The 15,355-nt window shown below is 43.2% G+C and overlaps 1 protein-coding gene across 2 annotated transcripts in view; it reads right to left on the bottom strand.

Moving 5' to 3' along the window:
- The window catches only part of INPP5A (inositol polyphosphate-5-phosphatase A), a 179,718-nt gene that overhangs the window by 62,458 nt on the left and 101,905 nt on the right, over window positions 1–15,355 (bottom strand). For both annotated transcript variants that reach the window (XM_063405031.1, XM_063405032.1), the window contains exon 8: window positions 12,387–12,506. In XM_063405031.1, coding sequence (XP_063261101.1) covers window positions 12,387–12,506 — 120 coding nt within the window. The remainder of the gene's footprint in view (window positions 1–12,386; window positions 12,507–15,355) is intronic.

Below are 15,355 nucleotides of genomic sequence, written 5' to 3' on the forward strand. Positions count from 1 at the left end.
CAGGCAACTGAGAATTCAGAAGACAATTTTTTTTAAAAAAAATGATTGCTTGCAGAAAAAACCTAGGAGGTCTTCTAAATCTGTGTCAATCTCTTTTGCTTTTTGTTTCTAAAAAATATCCTTCCATTAACCATGAATCAAATAGTCCTTTAAAAATGCCACCATGAATCACTCAATGAAGTGATAAATCTGAACCACATAAAAAGAAAACAGCCAGCCCATGTCACAGTATAAATCCTATGGCTTTAGTGGGAGGACCGAGTGTCATTTCCTTTAACAACTTTTACCAGCTCATCCCAAAGGGTTTCAGCACACCTGAAGGCTCTATTCCTGCACAGCTTCAGACATCTTATGACAAAACAGGTGACTCAGTTAAAGATTTCATGACTGTACAGAAGACACAGGTATTCCCCTTCCACAATTCCACGTGCCAGCACATGCAAGTCATCAATGCCTTTGCTGGCCATGCTGCTTGTTGTGACCTGTGCAAGGCCAGGAGGGGACAGGGGTTCAGAATGGATCCAAAACTCGAACGCAAATGAAACAGAAAACTTTTCCAACAGATGAAAGCCAGCCCTTCCTTTCCAGAAAGAGAAGTCTTCGTATTGAAAAGTGTGGAAGAAGGCATTCACCCTTCTCTTCCTTTACTCTTGCTCCAGAAGGAATTGCTCACGGGAAAAGAATTTTTTAACATGTTTTAAAACATAGCAAAGAAAATCTTTACTTCTGCACGTTTTGGAAATCAATATAACAAATTGGAAAATCAATCAATATAACAAACTGGCAAATCAAGCATGCTCCTGTCTGGGCTTACTGCTGTCCCTGGTAAACTTCAGAGCACACAGCTATAAACACCACAGATGATTTCTCCTCTATCAGTTCCAAAAACACAGAACTTGTAATTGCACAGGGAGTCCTTGATAACAGATTCTTCATGCCTGGAACACATTACCTTAATTATTTTGCCAGTTTTGAACCAATTCTACATTTTTAATTTATGGCACTACACTGAAAGTTCTCTGCACTGAATGGGTTAGTGTCTGTTTGTCTTCGTATCCTGTTGTATTTTGAGAAGTGGCAGACAAGTTGAATGAAAGAGTCAAAGAGCTTTTTAGCCCTGACAAGGCAGTAAGAGAAGGAAACATTCAAGCAACTGTTACTTTCAAGTAGAGTTTACAGTCCAAGTTATCCCCATGCTGAAATGTTTTGATGAGTTAAATCCACGATTTGTACTTTTTTAAGGAGTAAATTTGACTGTCACTGCAAATTATCACTAAATTACTACTGCAATTTCTTTGCTGCAAAATAAACACATATAATTCTTATTTTGGTCTGACAACTGCAATTTGGCTCACTCTGGGTATCAGCAAGAGCTTTACTGGCCCAGAAGGCAGCTCCTGTGTTGCACTGGAGACATCCTTGCTCTGCTGTGTCAGTCAGACTTCGAGCAAACCTCGTTCCCTCAGCAGAGCTTTTGGCCTGGCAGACCCTGACACACTGTCCCGTGACAAAACCATGTGTTATTCTGGGGGCATCAGGTGAATTACGAGGAACCTCTGACCTCCTTGAGCTGTGCTGCTGAACAGCTTCAGCCTGGGCTGACCAGCCTGGCGGGGATGGAGCGGGGCCGGAGCGAGCACGGGTGACCGAGGGAGAGGTCACTCGGGTGCCACGGCAGGAGCCTGTGCTCAGGGGCTGCCCTGGGAGCCTGGGCACCCCAAATCCCTCTGCCCTAAGGACAGACCTCCCAGCTTGGGTGGCAGTGCCAGCTACGCTGACTTGGAAGGCAAATTTTTCTCAAAGCCACTTAAGAAATGTCAGACCTCCACCAAGACTAAAATAAGGAAGAGTCAGAGGTTCCTCTTCTCAACAATACTGAGAAATCTGGGCCTATTTATTAATTTCATTTGCTACACAGAACAGGATTCATTGCAGTCCTAAAGTGAACAATTCTGAGTTATTTCAACCACTGAAATACTTTTGCAATTTATTTAAAGTATTCATTGTAGCAGCCAAAGATGAAGTTACTTGATGAAATGCACCTCTTTTATAAATGCTGTATGGGACACCGTATAGATATTTCAAAGCACTGAAATTCAGCCAGAAAATTATGGGATCAACTTCCCCTTGCTTTCATACTTTCCCCCCCTCCTACACTGTCCCCCCTTCACAGAATGGAGAAGACAAGGAAGCAGTTAAATATCAGCAATTTGGTCATGGAAGAGAGCAGCTGAACATGATTCAGTGTGACAAGAGGCACTGTGATTTGGCTAAACCATTTCTCATTTCACTTTGTAAGGAGGATCAGCAGCATTATTCCTTTAATAGCCATGTCGAATGCAATAGCCAGCTGGGTTTTGTCCCAGACCAAGGTATCAGCATCAGGTCAGAAGGTAACATTCTGTTTACACGATTATTTCCTAAAGCACTTATCTTCTCCTCGGTGTGAAAGTTGACTTTTCTGTTTGTAAGGAGGCCTAAAGAATTGAGGGAATGGGAAAAATTAGCTACACTGAGCTGGAGCTGAATGGCATTAGGTGGGAGGTCTGAGAAAGGCGGCGGTGACGCTCAGCAGGACACCTTATTAGCCGCGTCATCGCAGTTCATTCAGGCAAGCCATACCAGTGTCACCAGCATTCCCACACAAAGACAAAGTTCTTCACACAGTCTATAAACATGCCTCCCTGGCCAATTCATCCTAACTTGACACTGCTGAAAAGAGGGGCTTGAGGGTTTTGGGGTTTTTTTTAAACACAACAATAACATAACAAAACAAAACAAAAACCGTGCAGCTCTGCCAAGCAGGCTGAATGGGGGAGAAGGAGGGACACTGTCACATTTCTTGGGAAGAAACAATCCAAAGGTCAAGCCATATTTTATTCAGTGAGCAAATTTTTATAATAACTAAATGTGTTTAAGATAAATACCAGCTAATATGAGCATAACTCCTGGGGTAAGATACTATCTCTCCACAACCTATTTATTTCTGTGCATTATCCACACATCGGAGTTAAAACATAAAAGCTTTTACGAAGGACAGAGAATCAAAGAATAGTTTGGTTTGGAAGGGCCCTTAACATATGACTGCCTGTATAAAATGTCCTCTCCTAAGTGAAGGAATATGAAGATCACAACTAACACACTGAGACAAGGATCAGTTCCCTCCTGGCGTGACCATCATTTCTCAGGACAAACTTCTCACTTGGTTTACTGCTGACCTGTGCAGAGTTTGGAGCCACAGGTTCTGTTTGGAGTGGATGCAGCAGAAGCAGCGCTGGGCTCTGTCCCCACGGGGTGTGAAAATCCTCTCTCACATGGGTGAAGTGTCCAGAGAAGCCGTGGGACACTTGCTGTGTGCAGTACAGGCGCCCAGACCTCCACCCTGTCCATGGCAGGAGTCACCACGCCACAGGCACCACCCGCTCACCCCTCCTGTCCAGTCAGGATCTCACCCCAGCAGGGAATGTTTATGGCCACGCTGCTGGCAGAAGTCAAGAGCTGGTTGGGAGGTGGCAGGTGACTTATGGATAACAAGGTTATACACACCACCTTCCCCACGGATCTGTTCTGCCAGAGGTGGTAACAGCTCCTGCAGTGACTTCTGGTGGAAAGTTAAGGAACGACAACACTGAAACCTGTCTCCGGCTACAGCCCCGTCAAGGAGCTGAAGATCAAGACGATGGAAATACCAGGCTTTGGCTTACACCAACCCAGACCATTCATATTTCTGCTGCTCCTATCTGCATTGCTTTTTCTTTTTTAAGCTTTACTCAGAGATCAGCTCAAACACCTGCACCTTGAGAACTGGTCCCCTCCAGCAGAGCATTCAGAGACAGCTTTGAAAGAGAACCCTGTCCTCTCCTGTGTAACAACTCCCTTCTGCAGCTCGCACCCTTCTGCAATTTCAAATACACATTGGGAGACAAATTCCAGAAAATTCCCATCAATTCTGAGTACAAGTTACCTGGTGACTGATAGTTTAAGTGTGCCTCAAAAGCCATAATGGAAGTGCCTTCATTGGCATGCCCAAGGTGGTGTAGTGCTGTCATTAAAAAAAAAAAAGTTTATAATATTTTTGTGCCTTGTTCTTTCTAATATAATGGCTAAAACCTATTAGTAACACTAAAATATCTCAAAAGGTCAAGCACCATACAGCAAGATGAAGGGAATTGTCAAGAAGCTTAGGCAATCATCTTAGCACTCAAGACATTTGCCAGGGCTGTTTAACTAATATGTGATGTTCACTTTTAATTTCAATATAGTGCCATTTGGGCAAAAATGTTGTATTTTTTAATTAATTACAATGTCAGCAGCTATTAAGATTAAAAGAAAGACCACATCAATAATAAATACTTAATCCAAAGAAAGGATTACAAGAAGAGCAATAAAAATCAATTTTTAGAGCTGGAAAATTGTGACTTTTTCCTCACTTGACTGGTATTTTCATTATATTGACAAACCCATGATCTTACCTGACACTGACATTCGCCTAATGAAATAGCAGCCCTGGATAATGATGTAAGGACTTGTCAATTCTGCTACAGGACAACACAGCACTACAGCACTGGTGTTATCATACAAAGACATTTTCATGCTCTTCGGCTGATACAAGAGAAAACTACAAGAAGACACAAGAGAAATTGTATGTCTCTTTGAACCTTTGCTTTATCATGGAATATTACCACTCCTCCACAAAGTTTCTGAGCTCTTCAGTGCTGGTGACACTTGGTGCCCAGCAGGCAGCAGGTAACTGCCCTACCTTTCTGCATGAAGCCCAAGACACACCAGTTCTTACTTTTTGTTCCACAGGGCTCAAATGTGGGCAGGAAAGCAAAAAACCTGCGGTCACTTAGTGTCAAAAGCACAAACAGTGAGACAGAAATAACCAGGATCTGTGGGAACAGGATACTGATCCATTGTTAAGGCTGAGAAAAGTATTTTTTGTGACATATCTAGAGAAATTCAGACTGAAGACACTGTCTGTCCTAAACAGCTCATCCACAGGAATGGCGGTGTGATGGTTAAGGAATTTTGCCAGATTTGGGTCTTCAAGCATCTTCTCCTGCTCCATCTCCTGTGATGGCTGTAGGGCAGCAGATGGTGACAGGACACAGGACACCACTGTGCTGTGCCACATCACCCACAGAGAGCTGCCAGCGATGGGGACCTGCAGGCTCCCACCGTGGGCCTGGGTAACAGCTGGGCTCGGGGCAGTGAATTAAAAATAAACCTTCACGTCTCTAGAAAAGGGCAATGCAAATGGGTCAGACCCAGAGAGAATTCTTTAACAAAGGAGAAAACAATGCTCAATGCTGAGAAAAGCTCATGAACAACCAATTTTACATTATCCCTTTGAAAATCACACTACAGTGGACTCCCAAGAGCTAAGAGAGGAAACAAAAAAAGGGGTGAGGACAGGAACATTTGAAGTGCTAAAGAGAAGGGAAGAACCCTCTTTCCAAAGAGCACTGTGATCAAAAAAGTTAAGAGCTGTCAACATTAGGTTTGAACAATGAAAATTCTAGTGGATAAAAGCAGCAGGACCCACTTCCTTGTTGGAGTGAGAGACTGACTCATCTTGTTTGCATCTTAAACCCAGCACGGAGGGAATGAAAATAAAGAGGCTCCACCACAGGTGAGGCAGCCAGCGGGAGTGACCCGTGCAGCCCTGAACAGTGTCTGCCCAGCCAGACACAACCTCTCCAGCTCTTGCACGGGCACACCACGGGCTGGAAGTACTGTCCCTCCCATCTGAGTATTTCCCTGTTAGGGATGATCTGAATCTTTCCAGGACGTGGAACACAGGATGCAGAGCCCACAACCTCATCCCACAGTGCTCCCACCTTACAGGAGTCAAAATCTCCAAGGTGGCTACTGGCCTGGTGCCCACAGGCTCCAAGGGGAGCAGAATGGGGCTCTTTCAACCATTCTGCATTTTACAACTATCAGCTCACAGCATCAGCTCACAGCCAGCATTGTAAATAAAATCACAACAGCAATTTATTTTCATTTCTCTGCAAATGAATAAGAATTGGATCAACAGCCCATATAGATTCTTCTTAATTGAATCATTGAGATTTGAAAAGGCACAGACAACAATGGATGCTGATGTCAGTGTCACCTTTAGCTGGACACTGCTGACTTATCTTCGTCCAGCTCCAGGCTCTCTAAGGAACAAATTACAGTAAAGAGAGAAATATACCTCAATGAGAATGTGACACACTCGGCACATTCTCATATAAAGCCACTTCCTGAGCAAAATCAAGCAGGCACCAAGTTACTTGCAGTAATTTCATTTTTAAGAGGCATTCTCTTTTCTCACACCACATGTTTAATTAAAAACATTCTCCTGGGAGTGGGACTGTTACAGCAAACCCAACCTTGCGCCTGTGCTTACAGCACCCACGTTCTCCTAGAAACACACTGCAGCCAGCAGGGCAGCTCCAGGAGATCCTGTTAATGGAAAACAGGCAAAAAGGAGTAAAGCCCTTAGGGAAGATGGAGGCTCTGAGTGCCACAAGACTGCCATGATCCACATCCACACTGCTGGACAGGGACTGTGCGGGCAAACAACTGGCTTAAACCTGTCCTGGAATCCTTTGGGCTTTACCTGCAGCATTTCTTCTGACAGAGCCACAATTCTGTTCACGCTGGCCTGTTACAGCAAGAACTGGCTTAGTGCATCTACTCTATTTTTTTCTTTAAATGACACTTCTCTCTGTGATACCTGCAAGTAGCTAAAGTTCTGGATTTTGGATTCCAGATCTTCACTTTCAAACTTGGTACTGTTCACACAGATTTATCATAAGAGAAAAATCAGATATTTACCATTTGAATAATGAGTACTGAAAACTTATTACAACCTGTTTGGTTTATAACACCAAAAAGAAAAGAGAAAGAAGAAGGAAAAAAAAAAGCTCCAAATGCTGAATATAACAGAATAAAGGCAAAATTACTGATTAGGATTACCAAAAATTATCATTCACTTAATACGGAACTGCATTTATTGTGTCCTTAAAATTATACTAATGTACACTTTCCATTACAATTCATACCAGTACAAAAATATTTCCCTGGTCAAAAATATAACCTAAGTAAAATTCACAATGTGTCTGTGCAGAGAGGAAGGACACACGAGTTGAATTGTTGACAACTGCATCAAAGATGCCAAAGCTCAAGCCAGCAGAAAAATAAGGAGCAAGGAAAAGTGACTTTGCCTGTATTTGACAGGCAGAAAGTAACAAGCCAATTTTGCTGGATTTACTCTTTAGAGCATATTATCCAAACACGCTAATTTTGAGAGCACTTAACCTTCCTTTAAGGAGGAGAATGACTGAATATTAATGAGCTGAGCTTCGGGTGGTTAATGAAAAGCTGTCGATTTGAATGTGATCCAGGGGTTTAAACCTTTGTTAGAAGACATTTGGCTGGAAGGTTTATTTGCCCCGAGAGTGCTTTCTATCTGAATACACAGAAATTTCACTACTCATTTGAAGGCTCATGTTAAAATCACTGTGACAAAAAACAAATAAAGTAAAAAGAAAATCAAACCAAAAAAATCCCCAGCCCTCCTAGAGCGTGCTGCTTTGGGGCTCTTCCCAAATGACCCAGATCTTTAGAGCAAAGTTTTCCTTTGCCTAGAAACTAAGTGGCTTTTCTTTTGCTCATTCAGCTGCTAGTTCTGGGAAAAGCCTAAAGAGAAACATTTAGATTGGAGGGGTCTTTGAGAAGAGGTGACAGTTGACTGATGAGCATCCATAAAATGACAAAGAATAGTTGTGTGGAGCTGTGCATCACATCGCCTCTCCCTGGGAAACTAATTGCTCTGAATTGTTAATAGTAACATTATTTTTCTGGCAATCATTTCTTTTCAATACTCAAAATCAGCATGAAACAGCTCCTTTGACCGGACATAAAAGTTAAATGTCCCAATGTTGATCAAATTAACTTCAGCTATGTGACAATGGACTATATTTGTGAGAAAATAATGAAGGGCACAAAGGGGAGCTTTATGCCAAGATTTCACAGTTGTAATGTAAAAATGTTTCTGTTGAACTAGGCCAGGGAACATTTCAATAGGAAAACAGAAGAGCACTGTCACTTTCATTAAAAAAAACCACACTCATTTTATGGATCTCAATACTTGAGATAATTTCAGGAAGTTTAGATGGCTGGCACTGCAAAAGCCAGGGATCAGGCTAACACCTCACGTCCTGTCCTTCCCAAACTCTCCTTTCCACTCTTGAAGGGCCCCATCCTGCAGCTTTTTCCTCACTCCCCAGCCTGGGTATTGCATTCATACACTTTTCCCCATCAAGGGGCCACAGGACACGACTAATATGCCAATACGGTTAATTAATATGAAATAAGTACAAGCATTAGTTACAACAGATGCATGAAAAATGAAACCAAATGTAAACTGTTTTCTTCTCGTACTCTCACCTATAGCTTACACCCTCCAACTTCAGGAAATACAAAAAATAAGTATTATGCAAATAGCACTAACTGTATATGGGAATTATCCAAAATCGTCTTTGAAGAATTTTTTTCCCCACAAAATATAAAGCAGATGTTGTTATCTCATTTTAAAGCAAATTCAGTTTTGACCGTAGACCTGTGTTTACCTGGAACAACGTAACTGACTTCTGGGGGCTCAGTTTGGGTTTACAGTGGTGCTGTCAGAGACTCATTACACACCTCAATTATCTACATATACACTGTGGAGTATTTGTTTAACAACAGTGTGATTCCAATCCTCTTGGTCTATAAAGCAACAACCCAACACCACATCTTCTCCCTTGCTAAATGGCAAATATTAAATGCAATCTGGCTCAGCACATACCAGTGAGCTGCTTTTAAAAGTGTTCTTCTTCCTATTTAATTCATTTTAGTGCTATTAAAGCTAAATCATTCAGGATTAACTTTATTAAAGCAGAAGCTTTATTAAAGCTAAAAGAACAAACCTTTCTACTCCTCAAACACGTGATTAGGATTACTAACAGATTTCCCCAGGAGCAAACTTTTAGCACAACTTTGTATCATTCCCCCAACGCCTTTTCCCTTGGTTTTCCCCCAGTCTCCCCCCGCTCCTCAATGCTGTGATGATGTACAGCTTTTTTCTTATGCATAAAAACTTTGCGGCTAAAATAATTTTGGAGATAGCAACTTCCCTGGCAATCTGAACAGTTGAACTGATCCATTTGAGCTTTATTTGCAAACCCTCTTCTGGTTTGCATCCCAACTCCTGTGGTAGCTGTTGCCCAGATAAAAGGCTGTACATAACTCATGTTTATGAAGATGCAGCATGAACACAACTGAGCTCTCACTGACTCCCACAGTGACCTAAATCAACTGTGAGAAGGTGTTTCTGTTTCATTCAGTGAAGGTTTAGCTCATTAAACTGTTTTCCTTCTCAGCATTGTTCATTTGGTTTGAACTGCATCACTGTTAAATGCTCTTTAGCAGTTTAAAGGCTTTAAAGGAAAAGACTTATCAGTCTCTGTTTTTAACAGCACTAAATCTGCATTATTAGTTCATGCAGATAAGGGGATTTGAAAGCTCAGCTTGAAACCTCTCTCTTCTGTATTTATCTGACACTGCATAGTTCCAGTAGCTCAGCTGGAAATGTAGATCTATGAAGCTTTAAAGAGAGATTAAAGCCAAGAAAAGAAGTACTTTTCCCCCTATAGCCGCTCTCACTTTCCCTTTTCCTGCTGTCTGAGGGAGTCCTGGGGGACAATGGCCAAAGATGGTTCCCAAAGCCCCTGAATGGGGACACTGTTGGTGGCAGCATTCATTCAAAGTAAGCTTCAGTGTATTGTCCTCCCCAATCAGCAGATCAGAATAGAGTGTGCTGGTGGCTGCCAAAAGGTTAGTCCTGCCGATGAAAGGGGCTTCCCATTATTCACTGGCTACAGAGCTCCCCCTTTGTGCCCGCCAGCCCATCACTGCACGGTGGAGGTCCGGATCTGCGGCTGGCTGCCCCCTCAAAATGAACAATTCAGCCGCGGCCGCTGCGGCACCGCGCAACCCGAAATCGGAGCGCTCCTTTTCTAAGGACGGTGCCGTCGGGGCAGAGTTTGGCAGTGTCACATTTTAATGATATACCATCGTGACATCCCTGACCCACAGCTGACACTAATGCTACAGTCTTATTACCTTACCCTCGCCAGGGCATCGTGGGAGGTCCAGAGCCAAAATTAGCTAATGAAGCACACTGTATGCTGCAAACAAGTGTGAAATAAACAATGCAACAGGTTTGCACAGGTTTCCCTCATGCAAAGCATTAGAAAAGGAGAGGAGACTAATGGAGCCAAAAAAAAAAATTGAAATAAAAATCCCCTACTGCTCTGTGAAACAGAACTCAAGAATATGCACCCTGACTGCATCAAGAGCAGATCCTGATCTTCTCGAGTCCATTCTGTACATCAGGGATCTTTTTATATATTTATATATTTTCTACCTATGCAAATCTTCCAAGTGCCTCCAGCATTTTTGAATGGTTTGAGCAAGTTTTGCAAGTGGTACAAGAGAAAGGTAATATTGGCTTTTTCCTGTTCACCCTTGGATCATCTCAAAGGTGATGGTAAATTCCTGTTAGGAGGAATTCACGCTCAGCCCCCTGCTGGGGGAAAGGCAGTCTCTCTACTGTCCCACGTACCCGCCCTTACAGGACAAAACTCACAGAGAGGAGGGAAACTTGAGAAAGAAACAGCTGGAAAGGCATTTACACTCCACTGCAACATTTCAGAACCTTTTCCTGTGAAAAGCTACATAGGGCAAAATGGCAATGAGCCATTTTCCAACACTGCATTGTTCAGGAGTGTCTGTGCCTTCCAAGCTGCCGGCAGAGAGAGCCAGCAGAGCCGAGAGCTGCGCGGACAGGGATCCCGCACGCCTGTGCCAGGCAGCACAGGCACTGCACGGTGGCTTGGGCAGTGCTTCCCATGAGGTCAGGACGTGTTCCCCTCCCCTCAGCCGGCAAGGGATTGCCCTTGCCAGCGATGTGGCCTCAGCCAAAAGGCTGCGTGGGGCAGCAGGATGGGGCTCAGCACCCCTGGCGGGGCTGGGACCCCCATTCCTCGCTCTGGGGAAGGACAGAGTGATCCCAGCCAGGTGCTCCTCACCCAGCCCTCACTCCAGGGAACAGCAGCAGTAGTCCCACACTCACTGGAGGTCCTGTTAAAGAGTCCTCTGACCCCAGCACATGGCCACAGGCTGCTGGACAGCAGGGCTCGGGGCAGGAACAGCACACAAAGTGCTCTGGTTCTGTACTCCTTCCAGGCTCAGCAGTTTGTTTGTTATGCCGTGCACTGCAGTGTGTCCCATGGCTGCTCGGAAGAGACATGTTAAAGCTCTGTTTCTCAGGCAAACATGAAACCCATGGCACCTCTCAAGAGAAATACCTGTTTACTCGGCCAACACACTGATGCCCACACAGAAACATTCTTTTCTTGCTCAAGAGAAAGCTGTCTTTTTCCTGACTTTATAATTAGGGCAGCTGTAAATTTCTGGCTATTTTTGTGACTCCTCTGTATTGTACTACTCATCAGATGAACCAGCTCTGTGATACCACTAGAACCCACGCGGTTACTGACACCAGCGGTGACCACACACAAATGCTGTGCTGCTGCCGAGATGAACTGCTGCTGTGCCCAGCTCCGTGTGGAGGCACCCACAAGGAGAGGCTGAACGACATGGGTTTGTTCAGGTTGCAGGAAAGTTGTCTACATGAGGGCTCTGTTGCTGCCTTTATCTATCTGGTTGTTACAGAGAGGAAAACAGTCAGACTTTGTTCAGCAGTGCCTGCCAAAAGATCCAGGCGATGGACACAAACTGCTCTGAGGAAAATTCTGGCTGGATGATAGGGACAGAAAGTTTCACAGTGAGGGTAGTCAAACACAGCAATGGCCCAGAGGAGCTACAAACCACCACGCTGGAGCTGCTCAAAGCTCAGCTGGACAAGCTGTTGAAGTCAGCCCTGCTCTGAGCAGGGGGATCAATAAGGGACTTCCAGAGGTTGCTTCCAACTGGAATTATTCTGTTATTCTGTAACTGAAGATGCACTTGAATGGCAGCTTCATTAGAGTCCACATAGTCTAAAAATAAACTAATCTACCTAACACATTTAGAAAATAAGTGTGGTTCCTACTCTGCAATTCTGGTGACTTCGGATTGGTTCCCTAAGATCAGTAATTTAGCTTTAAATAATAAGTGCCATAAAGTGATCTGTAATCAGCACAGTCTAGAAAACTGTGGCAAGCACTAACCACTTTCAGGAGACAGAATAAAACGCTCTACATTTCTGAGTGTGCCATTTGAAACACCTTTCATATGCTGCTTATGAAGACAGAGATTGAAAGAGGCCAGGAAAGGCTAATACATACCTATCAAGTACATAGCCAAGAGCCTTATGCCGTATTCCTGAGTAAACCGATGGGCTTGTTTCCCAAGCAATTAAATTGGAAGCATCATGGAAAAGATGAATGTTTACCAAGTCAAAGGCACTATGACAAAAAAGGAAAAAAAATAAAATGATTCAGGATAAAAGAAAAAAAAAACATTTGTTGCATCAGCAAAGCATTCAACACAGCACTTACTGTATTCACTCTTACGTTACCTTAAAATTTACTCACAAGAACTGTGCAGATTAAGCTATCATAACCAGAAAATTGTCGTACTGCCATCAAGCTTACAGCTCATCCACAGGTGAGACTCCATCAAGTCTTTTACATAAAGGATGTATAACATGGAAATGGAAAACTATTTGTCCGTTACAATTCTAGAAATCAGGCAGTACCTTCTCACTAAAATACTTTTTAAAAAAATTGAATGTGCAAACAAACAACTTCCAGTTTCAATGCTGCAGCCAAGTGTCGAGTAGAACTGTGGCTTTGCAATAAACAACATGAAAAGCTACTGAGAGGAGAATGTTACTGACATTAAAGACTAAATCACATCACTGTGCCTCCTTATCTGTCCCTGTGTGGAGAATGCTGAGACAGCAGCAGTCAATACACACCACTTCCAGCTGGGAAGAGGACACTGCTGCTTCCCTCGGGCCATGCCTGCGAGAGCACAGACCACAGGTTTGTTTAGGCCAGAACAGCCCCCTGAGCTGCCTGCAGCCTGCTGTGAGCACATGGACACGCTCTGCCCGAGACAGGAATCAAGCAGAAACCCCAAGCTATGCTCAAAGAGGTTTCCCAGACCATGGCAGAGTTGGGAATGGACCTGGACACAGCAATAATGGCAGTGAGAACAGGGAGAGCATGGTCAGACACAGGTCACACAGCACAAAGGGCTCTGCCAGAGATTCTGGTGAAAATCTCTGGCTCCAGGAAACAGCACATCCTGTCCAGTGAACCCAAACTTCTGGGGAGCAGTCCCACTAACCTTCTTATAAAGAGATAATGACCACAGAACTACAGAACATGAAGCTTGAGATACCCAGTCCTGTCTGTCTGAAGGGCAGAACAGAAAGAATCCCTGTAGGACAGGGAGGGTCCCATGTCACCAGCTCACCTGATGTCTAAAACTATCTATAACCCTCCCCCACATGTCTAAAACAAGTTCGCTCTTAAAATTTACTGATGAAGGAGTTTCCACCTGCAACTTCCTTGTCCTTAAACTTAGATTTTCACCACATTGCCTATTTTCCTGCAAATTAAACTCATTTCCGCCCTTTCTGCAGGGCTGACAGCAACCCTGCTGCAGTCAGCCAAGGTTTCTCACCCCTACCCAAACACTTCCACCACTGCTGATTCTCCTGTCCTCTTTCCAGCACACCTAGAGCACAGCACTCGGAGCCACACAGAACACTCTATCACACACCTTGGCAGCACTCACATAAATAATTACTGTGCCCTCTCCCTTCATGTCCTTCACAGGATCTACCTATTAACACATCTCAGAAAGATAATAATGATCCATATTCAATTCCCTCTCCCTTGATCCTTTTCTACAGCAGGGGTAATGAGTCAGTTATTCCCAAAATAGTATTGGTGCTTTTAAATTCTTCTCTCAAAGTGCAATGCTTTGTATTTTCCTGACTGCCAGCTTCCAATATTACTTCCTTGAAAATATTAAAATGATTCTGGTTGCTGATTCTGACCACTGATATACTTGCAAACACTCCCAAGGTTGGTGTCCTACCTAAATATTTTAAGTGTATTCTGTACTCTATTCTCCCTAGCAAATATCAACTATGTATGTAAACTATATTTCGGACTCAGTGCATTCAGTGCACTATCTTGCTCCTACTAAAACACTGAGAACTACTGGAACAGAAACAAACACCTTCACCTTATAGTGAAGATACTAAAAAAACCCGCAAAAATGAAAGTAGATGTAATTATGCAGTTCTTTTTCGTTTTTGCAAATGTGAAAGCTCATGAGTGCCCCAGGATTCTTTAGTTCTTTGTCCACACTAAAGGTAAGTTAATGAAGAATAATAGATTTGAAAAATCTGGATTCACAGAGAAACTTAACTGGGACAGACCACTGATCACAGAAGAGGAAAAAGGAGAGTTCTCTGAAGTCTGTTAAGGTCACTTTTCTGGTTTTCTGGGAGCCCCCTGTTTTTGGCATGAGGTACACTCTGTAACAATGTGTTCCTAGGTAGGGAGAATGAATAGCTCAAGGACTCACGCATAAGTACTAACAAGTGCCTGGGCTTTATTTTTATTGACCTATTAGAATGTAGAACCACATTGATCAAAAGTCATGGTTTATGAAATTGGTTTTCATGATTATGAAAATGGGCAGAACTTTGCTCATATGCACAGAGACTGGGTGCAAACACTTATCACACCCTCAAGAGTCACACGCATTCAGACTTCCTTAGGTGTATTTTATAACCCCCTATATTTTCCATAATATTTCACTCTCATTCTTCAGAAATTGCTCATAGTAACTCAACCCTTCAATTTCCTATTAGAAACATCTGAGACCTTGTTAGATCATGTGGATCATAATTGCAAATTATTCCAGACAGAACTACCACCATGGCTCAGCTCATTACACACTAGGAGAAGCTGTGAGGTTCCTCATCCTCACTGCCCAACACACCCTTGACAGACACTCACTCAAACATTCACTACAGCCAAGGACTGTCCTTTTTTAATATCCCCCCCACAAGGGAACATTACACTTAAATCTATCTATCTCTGAAGAACATTTTTTTCTTGGAAAGGTCTAAAAATAAATTCATGTTGTTTTTTCAGCAAAGAGGAAATCCCAGAGGACAGAAGAGACAGAATCTAGGGAAGTCATGATACAAAAGCAAAGGCCAGATTACCATCTGATGTTAATACCCACTTCTGCAATCATCTAGTGCTGGAATCACACCCCATGC

The sequence above is a fragment of the Prinia subflava genome, chromosome 9, assembly GCF_021018805.1.
Source record: "Prinia subflava isolate CZ2003 ecotype Zambia chromosome 9, Cam_Psub_1.2, whole genome shotgun sequence".
Classification (NCBI taxonomy): Eukaryota; Metazoa; Chordata; class Aves; order Passeriformes; family Cisticolidae; genus Prinia; species Prinia subflava.